This window comes from Chaetodon trifascialis, chromosome 3, assembly GCF_039877785.1.
Source record: "Chaetodon trifascialis isolate fChaTrf1 chromosome 3, fChaTrf1.hap1, whole genome shotgun sequence".
Classification (NCBI taxonomy): Eukaryota; Metazoa; Chordata; class Actinopteri; order Chaetodontiformes; family Chaetodontidae; genus Chaetodon; species Chaetodon trifascialis.
The window spans coordinates 1,668,075-1,688,074 of NC_092058.1; the positions used below are offsets into that span (position 1 = coordinate 1,668,075).

At 47.8% G+C, this 20,000-nt stretch overlaps 1 protein-coding gene across 1 annotated transcript in view; it reads left to right on the forward strand.

Moving 5' to 3' along the window:
* mmp24 (matrix metallopeptidase 24) overlaps window positions 1-20,000 on the forward strand; it is a 55,149-nt gene that overhangs the window by 29,074 nt on the left and 6,075 nt on the right. The window contains exons 4-9 of the mRNA XM_070959943.1: window positions 4,404-4,503; window positions 4,672-4,876; window positions 10,634-10,795; window positions 12,755-12,966; window positions 17,191-17,329; window positions 19,787-20,000. The exon at window positions 19,787-20,000 is cut by the window's right edge and continues 53 nt beyond it. Coding sequence (XP_070816044.1) covers window positions 4,404-4,503; window positions 4,672-4,876; window positions 10,634-10,795; window positions 12,755-12,966; window positions 17,191-17,329; window positions 19,787-20,000 — 1,032 coding nt within the window. The remainder of the gene's footprint in view (window positions 1-4,403; window positions 4,504-4,671; window positions 4,877-10,633; window positions 10,796-12,754; window positions 12,967-17,190; window positions 17,330-19,786) is intronic.

The following is a 20,000-nucleotide window of genomic DNA, read 5'->3' on the forward strand; positions in this document are numbered from 1 at the left end:
ACAGTATTAGCCTGCATATCAGCAGCATACTGGCTCTTTATCAGCTGTTAGAAAACATTATCGATACCTTTTTCTGCATGAACATATTCTGCAACTACTTCAGTAAGTAAAGAAGTATTATCATTATGATCTTAATATCTTCTGAACTTTAACCTTTAATAACCCAAACCCCAGAATAAGACATTAAAAAGTGCTTAATGAGGACCAATAAAGAGACAACATGCTGCTAATATGCAGCTAGTTAATGCGGGAACACGGCCTGTGACATCATAAACAGGAAGTGATCATACCTCTGAAGGAGGGTCAACCCTGTCAAGTGGTAAATTATAGGACAGCACCAGCAGAAAGAGTGTTTTTAACCATATTTTGCTCTTTGATGCAGAGCAAAACAGACATCCAGCCCACTTCCAGGCTCACATATGAGGAGCCTGAGAATAAAAGACGAGACAGACGGGACTGAGCAGCCAGCAGAGGCCCTGAATGTCCGCTTTGAAACAAAGAGGAACGAGGTTCAGGCCGCGTCTCCGCCATTCACTCCGTGCAGATTCTGTAGAAACCGGTGATTTTAAAGGGTACTGATGAGCTCAGTCAGGATGATTTTCCTCCCTGCTCTGAACAGCAGTTCTGGAGCGGCGTGCCGACACGACACTGACCGCAATGCAAACAGACACGTTCGGAGGAATTTTAGGGCTGTCGGCAGCTGTAAATTATCACCCGCTGCTCGATGCCGTAGCTGCAGGATTATGCAACCGTGCATCTCCGACTGAAAACTTCCTCTGATGCCGCAGGACAGCGAGCTTTAAAAACAGAAGGGGAGGGAGCGGATGAAGAAGAGAGACAATCGCGAGAAAGACGCTTCACTTTGATGTCGAGGCTTCGGCTGAAACTTTCCTGCCAGCGAAGCACATTTGATTGAAAGTGAGTTGAAAGGAGCAGAAACAAAAGCAGAACATCTGCATCAGTGGCTGCTGACTGGAGGTCCTCTGTGGACGTGAGCGTTTTCAACGATGGAAATGTTCAGTCGCACATTTCTTTCATCTATTTTTAGCCACGCTAGCAGCACAGCTCCAGGGATGCTAACGTCTGTCTGTCTGTCTGTCTGTCTGTCTGTCGGTCTGTCGGTCTGTCGGTCTGTCTGTCTGTCGGTCTGTCGGTCTGTCGGTCTGTCTGTCTGTCTGTCTGTCTGTCTGTCACTCGTCCACTTTGGCTCACACTGAAATATCTTAAAAACTGTGGATGGAGTTTGCAGACATTCACGTCCCCTGAACAAAAAAGGTTTTGCACTCGGCTGAGGTGGACAGATTTGGTTTGTTTGTTTGCAGATGACAAGTTTCCACTTCCCGCCCTCCATCTGAATTTTATGTCACATGACTGAAAACAACCTGTAACTCATGATGCGCATGACATGTGACTTAAACATCAACGTTTTTTTGAGTGAAGTTATCAGGATGAACTCTGATAAATCTGATGACGCCTGAACTTCACATCAGCTCAAAACTTGCTCAGAACTGGACTTTGGACTACGGCTGTGTGACCAGGCTGTAGCATTTAGAGCTAACTAGCAAGCGTTGACATGCTAACAAGCTAAGCTAGGATGGTAAATCAGTATGTGAGCAGTGTCATTGTGTACTTCAGTCCAGAGCTGCCGGCACGGCGGGCTGTTCCTCACCGTTCACGTCGGTTTGGAGCCTCTTTAATTCTCAAAGTCAAACCTTCGTTCACTCGCTCGTTTTCACTCCCAGCAGAACGTTTTGTTATTGAAATGCATCGGGTGTGTGTGGCTGCTGCCTCTGCATAGCCAACTGAAGTGCTGGGCGTGTGTGTGTGTGTGTGTGTGTGTGTGTGTGTGTGTGTGTGTGTGCGTGCGAGTGTGTGTGTGTGACAGTACGCCATCTGTGTGTTTTGGCCACAGGTCATTTGGCCAGCTTCACTGCCGTAACGTTCCACACCATTTACTCAAATCAGACAACTGCTACCTAACTGTCTGCCTGCTGCACACACACACACACACACACACACACACACACACACACACACACACACACACACACACACAGGGCTTCAGGGTGGCGAGTTGGATTCATAGATACATTTTTTAAAGGGATTTGCATGCAGACGGACACGTCCTCGTGTCCGCAGCAGCAAACAGATTTCATGTTCAGAAACAAACAAAGCTCAAAGTGTGTGTGCAGAAAATGATTGAACATCCATCAATCGCACTTTCAAAAATGGCTGCAGAAGATTTTGAGATATTATCTTAAAAATGTCAGATTTTTTCGCCGTTCAGCTGCTACAGGTCGTTTACGTGGAGGCTCGCTGCACGACAAACAGCCCGTCAGAAAGTCAAATAAAAAGCTTAAACAGAGTCGGTGCGGCTCCTCGAGACGAGCTGAGACAGCAGACTCTGTCCAAACACACCAGCAGTCCTTAAAATGAATTCCCTGTGACTCCACAGCGGCCTCTTTACATCTCAGTCATGTCTCTGAACGTCTTTTTTCAAAGCGGTCAGCAAACACAGATCTGCCCACGATGATGTGTTTGACCTCTTCATCGGTTCAACAGCAGGCTGAACATCCATCTGAGTTCAGTGACTGTCTGACGAGAACCTGATTTTGAAGAAGACACGTCTCCTGTGTTTGTGGTCCAGCTGTGAAATGTGGTTAAATATGCTGAGTTTTCATATTTGTGACTTTTCCCACAAAGATTCAGACTCTTCGTCAAACGTACAGAACGTCACCGTCGAACACACGTGCATTTTTCTACCTGTGAATGACGTGAAGGGAAAATATATTTCTACATGAAATCACTGAATATTTCCTAATTTAATAAAATGCTTATGATAGCTTCCATTAATCATCACCTTCTAGAGTTTCCTCTTTTCTGCATATTAGGTTTTAATTAGGTCAAAAGAGAAGAAAACACGTGAAGAGAGATCTGATCACTCTTCTTATTGTTATCACGCAGAGCACATACAGTAGAATAACATCGGGGGTCTGCGGGACCTCCAGCGGTGAGAAAGTGAAGCTGAAGCCTCGAGGCTGAAGATTCGGCTTCTTCTTCTTCTTCTTCACTTCTCATCTCATTTAGACTCAGTCTGCGTCGCCCGGTCACTGGAATCGAGAAGACGTCCGCTCGCAGCATGAAACGGCTGCTCAGAAAGTCCAGGAGGTGCAGTGCATTTGTGTTTGTCCTCCAGATGGACTCGTTTATTCGCATCAGGACGCTGTCGTGCGCTCATGTGTGAACGTTGGATTATGGCGAGTGTTTAATGTGCTGGTATTTATTTCCATAATGTGTTTTTCTGGTCGGGAACAAAGCGTTTGCCCCCCGTCGAGAGACAGATTGTGTGAACTGAACTCAGCCGCTCGCCTCGCCGTCTCATCCCGCCGCCTTCTTTCTTCATCTCGCGCTCTCGTCCTGGCTTTTCTTCTCCGTCCTCCCTCTCTGCTCCTGCCAGTCACTCCATCTGTCCTCCAGCGCTCCTCCCTCCTCCTGCGCTCGCCCTCGTTTCCTCCGTCAGAAAGGTTTCTGAGTGTTTCCTCGCAGTGATGAAGCGTGTGGTCGTGTCCGTCCCCCTCTCTCAGCGAAGAGGACGTGGACGGCACGTCTCCTCTCCTGCAGTTACTCTGATGTTAACGACCTTTCTGCCTCGTTCGTCTCTTAAAGCTGCACATTCGTCAGCAGAGAAACAGGCTAAAGTGTGCTGCTGCTCCAGTTTCTGAGCATCAGGCCTGAACTCTGCTGATCCATTAATCTCATAAAGTTTTGGATTTGATGAGTGAAAACAAAAAGCTGAAGTAGTCGAAACACTGAAGATCAGTGTGTTAAAAACTGCTCAGCTGATTGGTCGGTCGGTCCACCACCGAAGTCCAGACTGAAATATCTCAGCAACCATTGGTCGGTTTGTCCGGACGCTTCAGCCAGTCAGCTGGTTGGTGGAAATATTCAGAAGTGAACAAATGGATCGCTGCGAAATTCACTTCAGACGTTCACGTTCCCGTCAGGATGAGCCTTCATCAGTCTGGTGATCCTCAGTTAGCGCCATCATCAGGTCAAAACGTAATATGTCAGCTGTGCTTGTTATGTTAAGTGCTAATTAGCAAATATTAGCATGCTAACACTAATTTAAGATTAGTGTAGAACCTGCTAAACATCAGGATGTTAGCGCTGTCATTGTGAGCCTGTTAGCATGCTAGCATTAGCATTTTGCTCAGAGCACGGCTGTGCCTAAACACAGCCTCACAGAGCCGTTAGCAGCGTTTGAACCGTGCTCACTCTCACACCTGCACACACCTGACTCACTGATCGACCGTCCGAGTCCCGATTGGACGTCGCTGTCCCCGCGGTCCTGTTGACACACTGTGTCCGCCTGTAACTAAAAGTCTGTTCCTGCTTTCCTGCAGCATTTCTAACTTCACCCCGAAAGTGGGAGAGAAGGACACCCAGAGGGCGATCCGCCAGGCCTTCAACGTGTGGCAGACCGTCACTCCGCTCTCCTTCCAGGTCAGAACAAACTGCCTCCACGATTTCAAGGCGTCAAATGATATGAAAGTCGTCCTCAAGTCTGCACTGAAAGCGTTCAGATTATCATGATGGAGCGTCTCGTTACAGCGCCGTCCTTCGTCTTTCCTCGTACTGTCTCTCAGTTTCTGCTCCTCTCGGGTCCCTCAGGAGGTGCCGTACTCGGAGATCAAGAACGAGGGCAAGGAGGCTGACATCATGATCTTCTTCGCCTCTGGCTTCCACGGTGACAGCTCGCCGTTCGATGGGGAGGGGGGTTTCCTGGCTCACGCCTACTTCCCGGGCGCCGGCATCGGAGGAGACACGCACTTTGACTCCGACGAGCCCTGGACGCTGGGCAACGCCAACCACGACGGTGAGTTCAAGAGTCTGTGCGTCTGATTCTTTGTCCTCTGCTTTCGTTTCAAATGTTTGAATCCGTTCAGACTGAATTTCTCTCTCTGAGGCTTCATACTTTGTTTGCCGTCACTGAATGAAGAAAAGTAAAACCTGATAAAAGTCGTTTTCCAGGAGACTCATTTTTTCGTCTTTTTTGTGTCATCGAGGTGATTTTGTAAGTTTTTAGCTTCTTGGATTTAGCACTGCTGCAGATTCTGTACCTGTTTCTTTCCTCTCGTGCAGCCAGAGATGCGAATGTTCACCATGTTAGCTTAGCGTATTAGCCTGCTAGCATTTACCAATTAGCCTTAAACACAGAGTGCAGCTGAGGCTGATGGGAGCGTCATTCGTTCTGCAGGTATTTGGTCATAAATCAAACAATTGGACACATTGAAATATGAGAAGAGCGTGAATGTTTTTTTGACATAAATCCACTAAACAACGTGCCGCTAACACGGCTAAAACACACGCTAATCGTTCAGTGTGTCTGCACCTGTTATGTTAATAGTTAATTTACAGTTAAATAAATTATTGAGTCAATCTGCACAGAGCAGACAAACAAGAAGCCCTTTAACTGCAAAGCTTCTTCCTCGTGATAGAAGATATGGAACAAAAATGTGACGCAGACGCGTCGTCATGGAGGCGCGCAGGTGGAGTCTCAGGTTCAGCCTGCAGGCGATGACGTGGCGGTGGCTAAAAGACCTTTTCTTATAATGACGGAGGAGCAATGTTTGATCTCCCGCCTGTAATATTGATGAACTGCTGTCCTCTGCTGAAACACAGGCATCAGCGTTGGTGCGTTATTTAGAAAAGCAGTGGGATCATGAGGGCTCTTCAAAATATCACCACGCCTTAATTTTCCTCCTGAAACGCTCTCACGTGGACGTCTCTTCCCCCTTTTGCCGCCTGAATCAGCTTAATGCTGCAGAGTGTAAATATGACAGTTATGAAATGCCAGCTGATTAAATTATTTATTTTCCCATTATTAATGTATGTCAGTGGAAATGACATGCTTCACTCGTGGAGATGTCCTCAGCCGCCGCTCGCCTATCTGTGAGCGCCACGCTGTTTAGTCACTGGATGAGAAATGGAGGGAAAAACACTTCACTTTGTCGTTTTTTCCCTTCTTCTATCTCCGTTTGACAAACGACTTACGCCAGATTCCCTCTGCCTGAATAACTAACGTGTTGATAGAGAGCGAGCGACGCAGCGAGAGCTGGTGATGGAGGGGGATGAGGGATCTGGTCTGAGAGATTAGCAGAGAGGAGAATTAGCTTTGACGGAGAGGCTCGAAATCCGCCATAAAACGTCTGATTCCAGCAGGAAGTGACCCAGGAAATGTTTGGAACGGGCCGGGATTCATTTATTAAGGCGGTTTTATTTTAGAGGAACATAAAGTTTTGTGCAGGCTCACATAAACACGCATTCTTTAACTCTCTCACCTTAAACCGATGATCTGCCACTATACATTATTTATGCAGCCATTAAAAGTAGTGACTAATCAGTCCATCATCTGTGTGTGCGTGTGTGTGTGCGTGCATGTGCCTGTGTGCACCCAGGTGCTCTCGTGCACGCTCTCACAAACGTCTCTTTATCTCTAAAATCCCTGCACACACACAGACACACACACAGTGTAATTGAAAGATTAGAAGCGAGATATGGAGACGGCGAAGTTCTGAGGCGCTGCGAAAACTAATTCTCGGTATCAGCTTCAGAAGGACGTCGCGAGGACAGACGGGCCTCGCTCTCGCCTTGGCTTAAAACCCGTTTTCTCCGCCGCCGCTGAGGGACGGGACCCGTGATTAACCTGCAGGAGGGAAGAGACGCGAGCCGAACCGGTCGCCTCCCGCTCAGCTCCTCCGGGAGTCGCGTTCACGTTGAACGAATCAGCAGGACAGGTTAATGTTCACCGCCGTCCTCAGCTCATCTTCTTCACGTCCTGTCCAACATTTTGTCCTTCTCCTGTGCAGAACACCGTATTCAGTGTCCGTGTTGGCAGCAGTATTCTTATAACGCGCACACAGTGTACACATATTAAGTTTATTTTCATCATTTTCTCCTTTTTTATCTTGATTTTTCTGTTTATTCTTTGCTGGCTCTCACGATTCACTCTCCCCGCTGGATAAATAAAGTTTTAGCTCTCTCCTTTTAAAGAAAAAGCTAAATCTTCCCTAAACTTCAACCACAGTTGTTGTGTCTCCATTTCCTCCCGTCAACAAGCTAATTCCCCCGTTAATCACTGATTAATCCCGTTAATAACACCATCTTAAACCGAGGCCTCCTCATTCGTCTGCAGACATCGTGGCCGGCGTGCGCTTTGTTTCTGAAGACATCTTGACTCAGTCTGAACATCCAGAGATGCAGAAAGCGTAAAGACAAACAGGAGAAAAGACCATAATCCTCTAACAGGGCAGAGACAGACACTCAGAGACGGTGGAGGATGAAATATTATCCATCTGAAGCTGACAATAAGTGCTTGAACTCAAGGTCTAAATTACAGAAACAGCATTTCGGCTCGTCTCTTCTTAAGGAGCGAGCGTCTCTCAGCGTTTGACCCTGGACACGCTGTAATTAACGCAGACTCGTCGTCGGGTGTCCAGAGGGACGTCTTCCTTTTGTCCTCCTGATTCACAGACGTCCGCCGCTGCAGAAATGCCGGAGCTCCAGTGGAATGAATCTGCTAATTGAATTGATTTCATATTTGCAGACACGATGCGTCTCGGTGGAAAACGCGCCTCGTATTCAGCTTTTGGCCGCGGAGAGAAAACTCCTCCCGGCAGGTGTTTCCTTTGTGCTTCAGCAGGACTTGGCAGGCGAGCCGAAAAGTTCATTTCAGACGCAGCTTGTACAGAATGATCTCTGGCACGCAAACTCATCTCTGCCAGCGTTTCAGTGGGAGAAGCGCTCGAGCAGAACAAAGCGCGCTCTGTGGACGCGTCGGACTGGGATTACTTGAGAGACGGCCTTCATCGCAGCCATATCAAACATCATCTTTATCGCAGGCGAGCAGACGACTGCGGGGCCGAACGCGACAGAGGAAGCCGTTATCGCCGCCGCGGGGCGCCGGCGCAGACTATAGACCGACCGCGGGGGGAGAGGAAGCCACATAGAGAGACCCACCGGGAATTCCCTCCAGCCGCTGAACATGAAGTGTTCGTCTCGTGCTGTAAAATCATCTTTATCTTTCCGACGACTGGCTGGAGGAGGAGGAGGAGGAGGAGGGTGTGCGGAGAGAAGGGGAGCTTAAAGAAGTCAGAGGAGAGGGATGAAAGTGTGTGTGTGTGTGTGTGTGTGTGTGTGTGTGTGTGTGTGTGTGTGTGTGTGTGTGTGTGTGTGTGTGTGTGTGAGACACAGGGATGATTATATGAATATTAAACCAGCCTTGGTTTTTGGAGGCTCGCGTCATTCGCCTTCCTTCGCTGCACCTGCTGTCGTTCGGTCCGTCAGATGAAACTAGTGACACTCCCATCAGCCCCAGCTGCACTTTGCGTTTCAGCAGATGAACATAATGAGGAGATTAATGTGCCTGCAAAGTGTTGATGCTGAGCGTTTGTTTACTGACAGTTTGTTTTCCACGTAAACATTCATCTTCAGTGCATCGTCCACTCGCAGTGACTCTCTGCTTCTCTTCAGGCTCTGACTGCAGTTAACGTTCAGGAACGATCGGCGGAAAAACTCAGCAGATTAGCAGATGTTAGCATGCTAACGAGCTAGAATAAGATGGTGAACATGCTAAAAACTGTCTGCTGAGCTTCACGTGTTCATGCTGCGTTCACGTTGTTTGGGATTTCTGAGCTCCAGTATTTCGGCGCGCTGGGTCAGAAGTGACTGTGTGTCTGCCCCAGTCATCAGTTCAGAGTAAACTCAGGGAGGATTGCTGCTCATTTTCTTCCTTTATGTGTAGAAATCTGGCTTTGACAGCATTACCAGACCACTGGAAGAACATGAGGATGACAGGAAATGCAAACCTTTGATTACTTGTTGGTCAGTGGTCGTTGAGGAGGAGTTGTGTGGCGCTTGTTTCTACAGAGAGCGACAGAAGAAAGAGGGAAAAGAGAAAAAGAAACGACTGTTTACCTCAGGAAGAGAAACAGAAGAAGAAAACTAAACCAAAGAGTTGCGTTGGTCTGTAAGTCAGCTGCCAGCCGCCGAGGCTGTGATCCTCAAACAGACCTGCCGGGTAAAGAAAGAAGATAATTATGTTCTGTAATTAGGTTCAAACGGAGTCAAACCAATTACAGAGCAGATGAAATGTATGAATGTGAGCTCTGCGCTCAGACCGTAACAAGTCATTAAGCGTCTGACAGCAGCTCCAAATCTCAGCTCTTCTGGATTCAACGAACTCCACAGAAAAACACATGAAAACACGAACCTCCGTCCTCCGAACGGGGACGTTCAGTGGACGGGTGTGGACCAGTGGACACAGTGCTGCTGTGGTTGCTGCTTCAGACTGAAGAAATTATTCAAAACCTCCATTAGTGCCTGGTTCAAACCCTCCTCATCATTTATGTCCTTTCCAAAAATATCCGATACTTACACGTTTTAGTGTAAACCGGGTCAAACCGGATTGAGACACATTCACCACATTTATGTGTCTCTGACCAGATCACAGATCTGATCGCAGTCCACCTTCAAATCGATTGACCCCCTTCAGTCCGACAGTGGTGCTAACAGCAGACCTGCAGATTAATCAATCAATCAATCCATGTGTGTGAGCACTGTCAGATGTCTTGATGATGATTGGTTCATTGATCTGATTGGCTGAACTTGATTGCTCTGCTTTTCATTGCTGCTAAATGTCCATCAGGCAGCGCTTCTGCAGCAGACACGCAGCTTGTTAACAGTTCGACGAGCAGGAAGAGGCAGAAACAAACATGGCCGCGCCTTCTTCTGCTCGACGACAGCCAGCGCAGATGCAGATTTGTTCGTTTTTCCTTATTCAGAGTTTAAGGTATTTAGAGAAGGAGGGACTCCCGCTGTCTCTGCAAGCAAAGCTCAGCTCAGTCAAGCTTGCTGGAGGTTTAGTCCAATCAGGTCGCAGCTCATTTGTAAACAGCCAATCGAGGACTCTGTTACATCACCTACACCCAGGTTAGCCCCGCCTACATGAGTTACGCTACTCCGTTACTTTTGGGATTAGCTCTGAAATCCTCACGAAGCAGCACTTTATTTCTACACTCACAGATTACAGACGTAAAATGTTGCGTGTGAAGTCGTGAATTTCACCCGACGTTTGTCGCGCTCTGTCGTAATCCCCATCCGGCGGCGTTGGCGGCATTTGAAGAACTGATGCTGGACTTTAGAAACGGGAGCTTCAGACTCGACAGTCGCTTCCATTTACCACAAATTCTTCTTTTGATGTGAGATTGGTGCTTCGCTGCTGATGAGTCAACAGCATCACAGGCTGACTCCGGCTCACCCTCGCGGCGCGTTTGATGCTGCGTCTTTGGTTGTTTCCGTTGTGTTTACACTGGGGAGGCTTCTCTCTCTCTGAACAGAACCAGCGGAAAGGCCTGTCAGCGGCTCAAAGTGCTTCTTGTTTTCTGTTTTATCGGCCGATTTCTGCTGTGAAAACGTCTTTTTAAAGGCCGTCAGTGATGTTGGAAGCGATGATGTTTCTCTCTCTGGCTTCCTTTGATCCTTCTCTCTTTGTCTTGGTTCATTTCTTCTTCTCTCCAAACCTCCACCTTCCTCTGACTCATGTTTGCCTCCTTCCTCCTTCTCCTCTCTCCAGGTAATGATCTGTTCCTGGTGGCGGTCCACGAGTTGGGTCACGCGTTGGGTTTGGAGCACTCCAACGATCCCAGCGCCATCATGGCTCCTTTCTATCAGTACATGGACACGCACAACTTCAAGCTGCCTCTGGACGACCTGCAGGGCATTCAGAAGATCTACGGTGAGAAGTTTAGACTTTCTCTCCTTTGTTGACTGGTCGCACTGGTACGTTTCCACCCAGGAAGAAGAGGATGCTGAGGATGGTTTGTCAGCTCAGCTTTCCTTTTCTTCATGTCAGAGAGAACAGAGGGGACAATGCAGTGACATTAGCATTGCTTCAGTAATCACCTGTTCTTTGTATTCTCCCAAACATGCTCATTTCGTTTATTTGCCTCCGTCTCTCGCTGATGTTGTATTTTGTTGTGTTTTGTCATAATTTGAGGGAAAGATTCAACTTGTTGCTGCATGCGTCCATTTACAAAACTGAACTGAATAAGGCAGAGCTGCAGATTTAGGACCTGCATTCAGGTCTGACAGACAGTTTGTTTTAAAAAGTCACTCCATCACAACCTCAAAGTGATTTCCTGCTGCACTCAAAGCCAGTTTCAACAGCAGGACGCTCTGTTTGACCAGCAGGTGGAGCCGTTTACGCTGCTCAGCATTTGGAGGTGTGCAGCCTGACACCTGCAGTTTTACCTGCTCCTGACTGCATGACAGGTTTACAGCTCATCAGCCAAAATGACCGCCATCTTGTTTGGCAGCAGTAGAAATGTTGTGTTAGCATTAGCATTAGCATTAGCATTAGCAGTAGCAGTATCTTCATCAGGAGAGGCTGATCTCAGTCCGATTGAATCATTACCAGTAACACTTGATCACATGCTGCATCATTTCCTGTGAATCCCTTCTGGTGCAGGAGTGGCGGACCCTGCCACTAAAACATTAAAAGCCTCTACACAGAGAGCTGATTAGTCTGTCTGCTGCAGAAAAACATCCTGACCAGCATCAAACGTTGGGTCAGATCGCAGTTTGAAGGACTTCCGCTTTAAGTCTGAGACTGAAAGCGAAAACACTTGACCTCACTTGAGACCTGAAAGCAAAGACCTGCAAAAGCAAAAACAGCACACCTTGACATTAATTATTAACGGAGGCTGAGTTCTGCAGAAGCGAGCGCCGTCCAGAGCGCCGCCGTGGATGGATGCGAGGGTAAAGCAGCTCAGGCTGGTGAGCAGCAAACAGCGCTGATCAAGAGACGCCTTTAAAAACAAAATGCGTGGCTTTGCGTCGTCTCCTCTGTCTTCACACCGGGGACACTTCGTTCCCTTTCGCAGAAGACGTGTGACTTCTCGGTGAAGCCTTTAAACAAAGGACGGCGAACGCTCGTCGGCTCTCGTCTGACATAATCATGACAGCCTCTGCTGTAATGTGTTGTAACGTCTGTCTGCGATGCAAAGACACAAAGAAGAAAAGGGACTCAGAGCGACACAGTGATGTCTGATTCACACTTCAGAACTAAATATTGAACATTTCATCAGCACCGCTTCACAAATACTCAATAACGGACTCATTGCTTGGTTTCCTCTGAAGCAGGAAGGTTATCTGTTTCCCTCAGAACAAAACCGTCTTAACATTAAAGGTCACGATACGCGGGTGACATTTGCAGGGAAGCACTGGCCAAAGCAGTGCGCTCAACAGTGTTTTTCCACTGCACTTGTGTTCAGTGTGGATAACAAAGCCTGTTATTGTATCTGCCCAGAGTTGATCCTGTTTGACTCGCTGCTGTGTCTCTGCAGCACCTGGAAATACCAACCGTCCACTCAGAGTGAAGCTTTTATTTCCAGTACGGTGGATTCAGGAATGTGCTTCTTCTTCGGCCTGAGAGCAGGGACATTTGGGACAGACTGAGTCTTTTTCTTGGAATATCTTTTATGATTTAGCTCTTTTCTGCTCGAGGGAACGTTGATAAATCACTGCACAAGCATAAAAATCCATGTTTACGTAAATAAATCAATGCCAGTGACTCACGTTGTGGATCTTTGTGTTGCATCAGTCCCAAAAACGCTGCGTCGTCTCATAAACCCACAGACAGTGTTAACAGACAGAAATCAGTGGATCAACGCATGTTTGTGATGTTTCTCACCAGGCATCCCCACGGCCATGCTGGAGCCCACCAGGCCGCTGCCCACCCTGCCTTCTCGGACACACTCCACCTCCGAACGCAAACACGACCGTCACTCCCGCCCGGCGCGGCCGCCCGGCGACCGGCCCGCGCTGCCCGGAAACGGCAAACCCAACATCTGTGACGGCAACTTCAACACTGTGGCCTTCTTCAGACGGGAGATGTTCGTCTTCAAGGTGAGCAGAGACGGAGTTATGAAAAACCTTCACATGATGAATTCACTCACTGAGCTTGTGGTGGATGGAGTCCTACATATATTTAACCACTCGTTAGCTTCAGGTCGGCTTCTTCCTCCCACTTTGATTTAACACATACTGTGGAGTAAATCCTGGAAGCAGTTTTCTGGTGGTGTTACCTTTACAAGCCTCGATAAACACCTTAATCAGAGTCTTTCCTCTCCTGTAGTTATATGTATATAAAGAGTGCGTTCCGGGTTCGATTCCCGCTGGGCCTGGCCGCGCTCTCGGTGTGTGCTCTCTGGCTGCCGATCGTTAGCCGCCGCGTGGCTGCAGTGTAGTTAGTGACTGATGAACGCGGCTCCATTGTTCCCGCCACGCCGACACACAGCCGGCGTTCACATGACGAGCGTCACACAAACACGAGCGCTGTGGATCAAAAAAGGTAAAATGTCAAACAGAGAGAGGAGAGACAGCTGTGTGTGTGTGTGTGTGTGTGTGTGTGTGTGTGTGTGTGTGTGTGTGTGTGTGTGTGTGTGTGTGTGTGTGTGTGTGTGTGTGTGTGAGTGAAGGGGAAAAATCCATTTTGATGCCTCTGATCTTTAAACTGAATGTTAGAAAAGGTCAGAGACTCACAGACTCGTCTCGCTCTCCGTCTGTCCACCGTCCTGCCTGTCGATGTGCGTCTTTCTCTTTTCCATCTGCTCACCTGTCCATACCTGTCTGTCTCCTCTCTGATGGACTCATATCTACCTGCCAAACGATCTCACCTGCCTGTGTGAAATCGTGTCCGTGTATTTCAGAGTGGAGAAAACTGCTCAGATTATTATTTTCTGGTTTGTCAGATCTGCTTAAATTTATGTGCCTCATGTTACTTTGTGAAGATTTGCTTCATGGAGACAAACACTGAGTGTAGGCAGGAGACAAGAGACAAATCCAAGTCCCTAGTTTGACATCTGTCACGCCCAATCACGCACCTCGATTTTCTCCGTCCAGTATGTCCTCGTCTCATGAGCGCGATATTCTCAGGAACGTCTTCAGATTTGGCACAAACGTCCACCAGGATGGACTGATCAAAGAGGACTTGAAAGGACAAAGATCAGCCAGAGCAACGTTCATCTGAACAATACAGAATGAGATGAAGGTGTCCAAACTGTCCTCAGACATTCTGTCCCCTCCCCTGATAGTGACAGGTTTGTCCTCAGAGTCCATCCAGAGTCCATGCTCGGCTTTACAAAGAATCACCTAAAAGGACTGATGTGGAGGAGGAAATAAATAATTTCAAATCAAATTATTAAGACCTCTTTAAGCAATCATCATTCATCAGTTTTATTTCTGAGCATCCCTGACGTCACTCAGCTCGGCCGTCCATCACCGCTCCTTAAGAAAATATCACCGCCGCTTATTTGTCTCCTGGCATGGACGTCTCTGTGTGCGTGGAGACATCACACACCATCGTCTCACACGAGTTCCAGCAGATGCTCTGATGTTCAGTAAATAAGACTCTGATCCTCCAGCAGCCACTTGCAGTTTAGCAGGTGAACGTTTAGCGTGTTTCTGATGGGGTCAACACTCGCTCAGCTCGCTGATCCGCTCTGCGTAACGCAGACTGTGAAGGTAGAGAACGGGACACCAAGCTCCTTTAATCACTTCACCCAACGTCTTTCCCTGCAGTGGACGGTAGATAACGACCCGAGCACGAGTTCAGCGTAATCAACTCTCACCTTTGGTTTTCGTCATCAAAACCGAAAACATCAGAGACGCCGCAGCCGCTGCTGTGCGTCGCATTCTGTGACTCTGAATAAAGCTCAGTAAAAAGCCTGATGCAGACCGTTGCTTTGACTCAAATGGCAGCATTTAGCGGCACATTAACTAAGTGTAGAATTTAGTCAGGCTGGGAGAAGTGAGCAGCTGCTGCAGCTGTGCTGGGCCTCGGTGACGTGTAGGTGCAGGTATTTTAGGCTCAGGTGTAGAACTCCTGCTCGTACACTTTATGTGGATCAGCTCTTTCTAACTGGGTCGTTACCTGCTGAGCGGCGTGCAGGTGTGCGTTCTGGTGTGAGAAGTGGTGACAGTCACAGAGGCGGTCTGTCACTAACGTCAATCAAAGCAGGATGAAAATGAAAAGTACATGTTTGAAGTGTGTTTGTCACTTCATCTGGTCAAACTGTTTACTGCTGAAGTGCTTCGAGTTAAAATTCACATTCACATCGGAGTCGTCAGCAGCTCGCTTTTATCTAAATAATGATCCCGTTTACACAACAAAACAACATTTTCGTCCAGTTTTAAAAGAGAAAACGATGTTTAGAGACCTTCTCCACACGTGTGAAGACGTAAACAGTCTGATTCTAGTGTGAAACGCTGCACAGGCATCGTACAGAGCGAGGCGACTTTGAAGACGTTTTGCCTAAAATGTTCTGGATCACTTCAGTTGTTTTCAGAGACAAAGCTGTAAAAAGCCGCTGAACACCACCTGCTGAGCCGCAAACAGCTGCCGGGCAGTCAGACCAGCTGGTGGAGCTCAAAGAGAAAGAAGACTGGACGGACGTTCATCAGGTGACACAAAGACTCCACCTGAGCGATCAGGTTGTTCTGTAGCTGCTGGAGGTGGAAATCAACTGAATGTTCAACACATCAACTTAAAACAGGATGATGCGTTGCGGTGCTGCAAGCATGAAGCCACATGTTGGACTTTCACACCTTCTGAGCGAGTTTACGGCCCTGAAAGACGCATAAAATCCTCTCTGTAACTTCAAAAAGGTGTCATGATCATCAGCATCGATCGGTAAAACAAGGCGATTGGACAGCAGCTGATGAAGACGTGAACAGCTGAGAGCCGGTGTCCGTCTGAAAGGAGACGCTCGTTCTGGAAGTTTCCTCGTTGGGAAACAACGTCTGTCTCGCTGGACGTGAACAATCGATTTCCTTCTGTTTGGGTTCACACACAAAAGCATCAGTGGCCAATGGATGATGCTGGATCATGAGGAGGTGTGTGTGTGAGTGTGTGTGTGCGCGCGTGAGTATGTGAGTGTGTGTGTGCGCGTGTGTGTGTGTGTGAGAGACGGTCAGTGGGGACTCTGCTTGGCCGTGTCCTTGATTCACCAAAGCCAAATGATAATGAGCAGAGATTGATGCTCGCCCTCTCCTCCTCCTCCTCCTCCTCCTCCTCCTCCTCCTCCTCCTCCTCCTCCTCCTCTTCTTTCTTCCTCCACTTATCTTGCATCACCTCTCTTGTCTGATCTTTGTCTTCTGTCCTTGTCTCCCTGCTTGTCCATCTGGTTACTCCCTCTCCTCTGATCCATCTTTCTTCCTCGTTATTCTCGGCTCCATCATTACTGATTATTCATTTCACTGATGTGAGACCTGCCAGAGTTAGCGCCACGCTACAGGTGTCTTCTTCTTGTCTCAGAGATTTTTAGGAAATAAACGATGAGGGAAAATTCAGATATGTTGTGAAGCGAACCGCTCGGCTGGCACAGAGCAGCAGCTGATCAGAGCTGGGACAGTTATCCAGACGCATCAGACAAACCAAACCTTCATCTCTCCTCTTGTGAAAATACTGTTTGAAAACGCTTCCGCTAAAGCAAAAAACCTCACCTTTGCCTCGCTTGTCAAAGTCTTGATGTGCAGCTTCCTCTTCGGCAAACCGTGATTGGCTCATTCCCGCTGAAGGGCAGAAACCAAATGGCCACAAGGTGCCTCAATGAGCTCATCCCACACTCGAGAACAAACCCCGACAGGCAACGAAAAGTGAGATTTATGGTTTATCGTGAGTGTTTTCAAACAGCGGTTCTTGGTTTTACGGGAGAAAGGATTTCAAGGATGAAGAATTACTGGTCGGTTTGTCAAACGTACGTCTGGTTAACCGCCGCACGCCCACTGAAGAGCCTCCCTGAGCCGCCCTGTGGGACCATCCAGGTGTGTTCCCACAGGGTCACAGACAGTAACCATGATGCATCGCTGCAGATGAGGCTGAACAGGTATAATGACTGAATGGTACCTGCTGCTGCTGTGGTGCTGCTGCATTTCTTTTTCGCTGTTCTTTTCATTGACAGGTCTGACGAGCGGAGCGCTGATATGAAAGTGCTCAGTTGAGGGTGTGTCTGCATGCATTCGTGGCTAACTGTCGGAGCTGAGACGACTCCCAGATCGGCCTCGGACCAAATCACAAACCCTCAGCTGATATGAAAACTGCAGCTCATGAAACTTGTGACTGTGTTGCAGGACCGCTGGTTTTGGCGCCTGAGGAACAACAAGGTGCAGGAGGGTTACCCCATGCAGATCGATCAGTTCTGGAAGGGCCTGCCGCCTCGCATCGACGCCGCCTACGAGAGGTCTGACGGCAAATTCGTCTTCTTCAAAGGTACGCTGACTTCCACCAATCGACATCAGCGTGTCACAGCTCTGCCTGGAAGTAGGCCTTCAGTCTCACGGGTCCAGACATAAATACAATCCTGCACCAGTTTATTTACTTTTCGTCATCTCGGCAGCATCGTTTTTAAAAAGTGAAGTAGTCTCGCTGCAGAACAGATGGAGGAAGGTGTTGAGAGTAGCTGGAATCACACACTTTGAAAACACATTGTTGTGCAGAGATCACACATATCTCACCTTCTCCCTCCACCAGATGTTTAGCTTTCCCTTCAGCTAACTTGTGAAAATGTATCTGCTGTTAGGCTTCTGTCTTTGTCCTGAGCGTCTTCGCTGATGTCGCGGAGCTTGTTGAGGTTAACGAGTCCCAAATTTTCTGACGTCCCGTTAAAAAGTGGCTCGTTGCTCGTTTGATCTGTCCGTTTGATTTCTTGAGTGTTTTTGTCGCAGCTGCTCTGAAATCAGTCCGTTTTGCTCAGTCTCCAGTGAAGAAACTTCAGATCTCCGTCTCCCAAATGCTCCGGTGTTATTAGACTGTTCTGCTCTCCACCCCCCAAACCCCACCCCCGCCCCCCCTCCTGGAAATATATTTAATAAAGTGTGAAATAGAGAATGGTGAGGCAGCAGGGAGCGCCCGGCCTAAAGTAATAGAATTTCAGTGTATGTATGAAACCTCCCTCATCCCCTGCCTGCTGACAGTGGACTCACTCATTTCCCTCTCTAACACACACACGCACACGCACACACACACACACACACACACACACACACACACACACACACACACACACACACACACACACACACATACACACACACACACACACACACACACACACACACACACACATCTTCTGACGGCGTGTCCTGCTATCGCGGGCAGCCAGGAGCAGATATAAATAGCTTTGCTCTCTCAGCTGCCGACTCTCTCACACACACACTCTCTCTCGCTAACACACACTCTCTCTCACACACACACACACTTGTAGACACACAGACACTCAGCGATGCTTCTTGCAGGAATGTGGACAAAACACACACAGAACTGGGTGGATTTGTGTGTGTGTGTGTGTGTGTGTGTGTGTGTGTGTGTGTGTGTGTGTGTGTGTGTGTGTGTGTGTGTGTGTGTTTGTGTGTGTGTGTGTGTGAGTGTGTGTGTGTGTGTGTGCAGGTAGTGCTCTTCTCCATCAGTTCACACAGGGCGACATCAGGCTGAAGAAACTCTTTCTGACTCATTTTGAGAAGCAGAATCGGCAGCAGCCAATCAGAGGCTCTCAGGCGGTCGCGGATAGTTTGGCTGAGAGGTCACGTTCGCCTCTTATCGCTGGTGGAGAGTAACTAAGTACATCTACTCAAGTACTCTGATTGTCTGCTGCTTTGCTCGGATGTTTCTGACCTTTGAGGCTGCAGAGAGGAGCTCACAGCTTCATCGAGATGATTACTTTGTATTTTGCAGCTTCACCTTCAGCAGCAAAACTCACTGACGATCAGATTAATCTAATGAGATGATTGTAAGTCAGTTATGAGGGACGTTTTTCTGCAGAAGCACCCAAACTTTTGGCGCTTTAAGTACATTTTGCTGGTAATAATTGCTGTTCTTAATGAGGATCTTAATGCAGGACTTGTAATTATTGTTTTGCTCTGTTGGTCGCAGTCAACGAGGTCGTCTTGCAAAATAAATTCATGGAGCAATAATGACTCAAAATACCAAAATAAGAATAAGATGATTTAAAAAAAGTCTAAAATCCATCTTGGGTTTGTTTCTGTTGTAATGATAAAAACTCCTGCTGAAGGTGCGAACGCGCAGCCAATCACAGAGCAGCTGTGTTCAATGAATGAGTGTCAGATCAGGATTCAGTGCATTAAACTTTGTTTCTATTCATTGTTCTCATGTTTCTTTGCTTTATTTCTGATGGGAAGTACAGGCCATTTACAGGAGGTGCTGTCAGTGGGTCTGATTTAATAAAGCCCAGTAAAAGAGCTTTTATGGAGCCGCTCTGTCATTTAACCACAGCTGTCTCCTGAATAATAACTGCATTTTTAACAGAGAGCTGTTCAATCATCTGTTATACGACAGTTTAAGCATGACCGCGACTTCACAACTCGACAAAATGACATTAGATTTGTTAAAAACAGCTTTGTTTTGCTGTTTTGACGCTGACTTTCTTCACCTGTTATTTATTCTGGAAACCTCATGTGAATACACAACGACAAAAAGCAGAAACGTTGGCCTCCAGCCAAAGAACAATTGATTCGATTTTGGTGATGATCTGGGATTTCAGCTTTTAAATGATCATTTATAAATATTAAACTGAGGATGAAAACCCCCCGTGTTTCGTTGGAGAGTAAAGAAATCAGTAAATTCAAGTCCTCCTCAAACTTTGAGAAGATAATGTTGAAAACACGAGTCGTGGAATTAAAGTGCTGACTCATCTTTTCCCTCGTCTTCCAGGAGATAAGTACTGGGTGTTTAAGGAGGTGACGGCCGAGCCGGGGTACCCTCACAGCCTGGTGGAGCTGGGCAGCTGCCTCCCCAAAGACGGCATCGACACGGCGCTGCGCTGGGAGCCGGTCGGGAAAACCTACTTCTTCAAGGGGGACCAGTACTGGCGCTACAACGAGGAGAAGCGCACGGCAGACCCCGGGTACCCCAAACCCATCGGCGT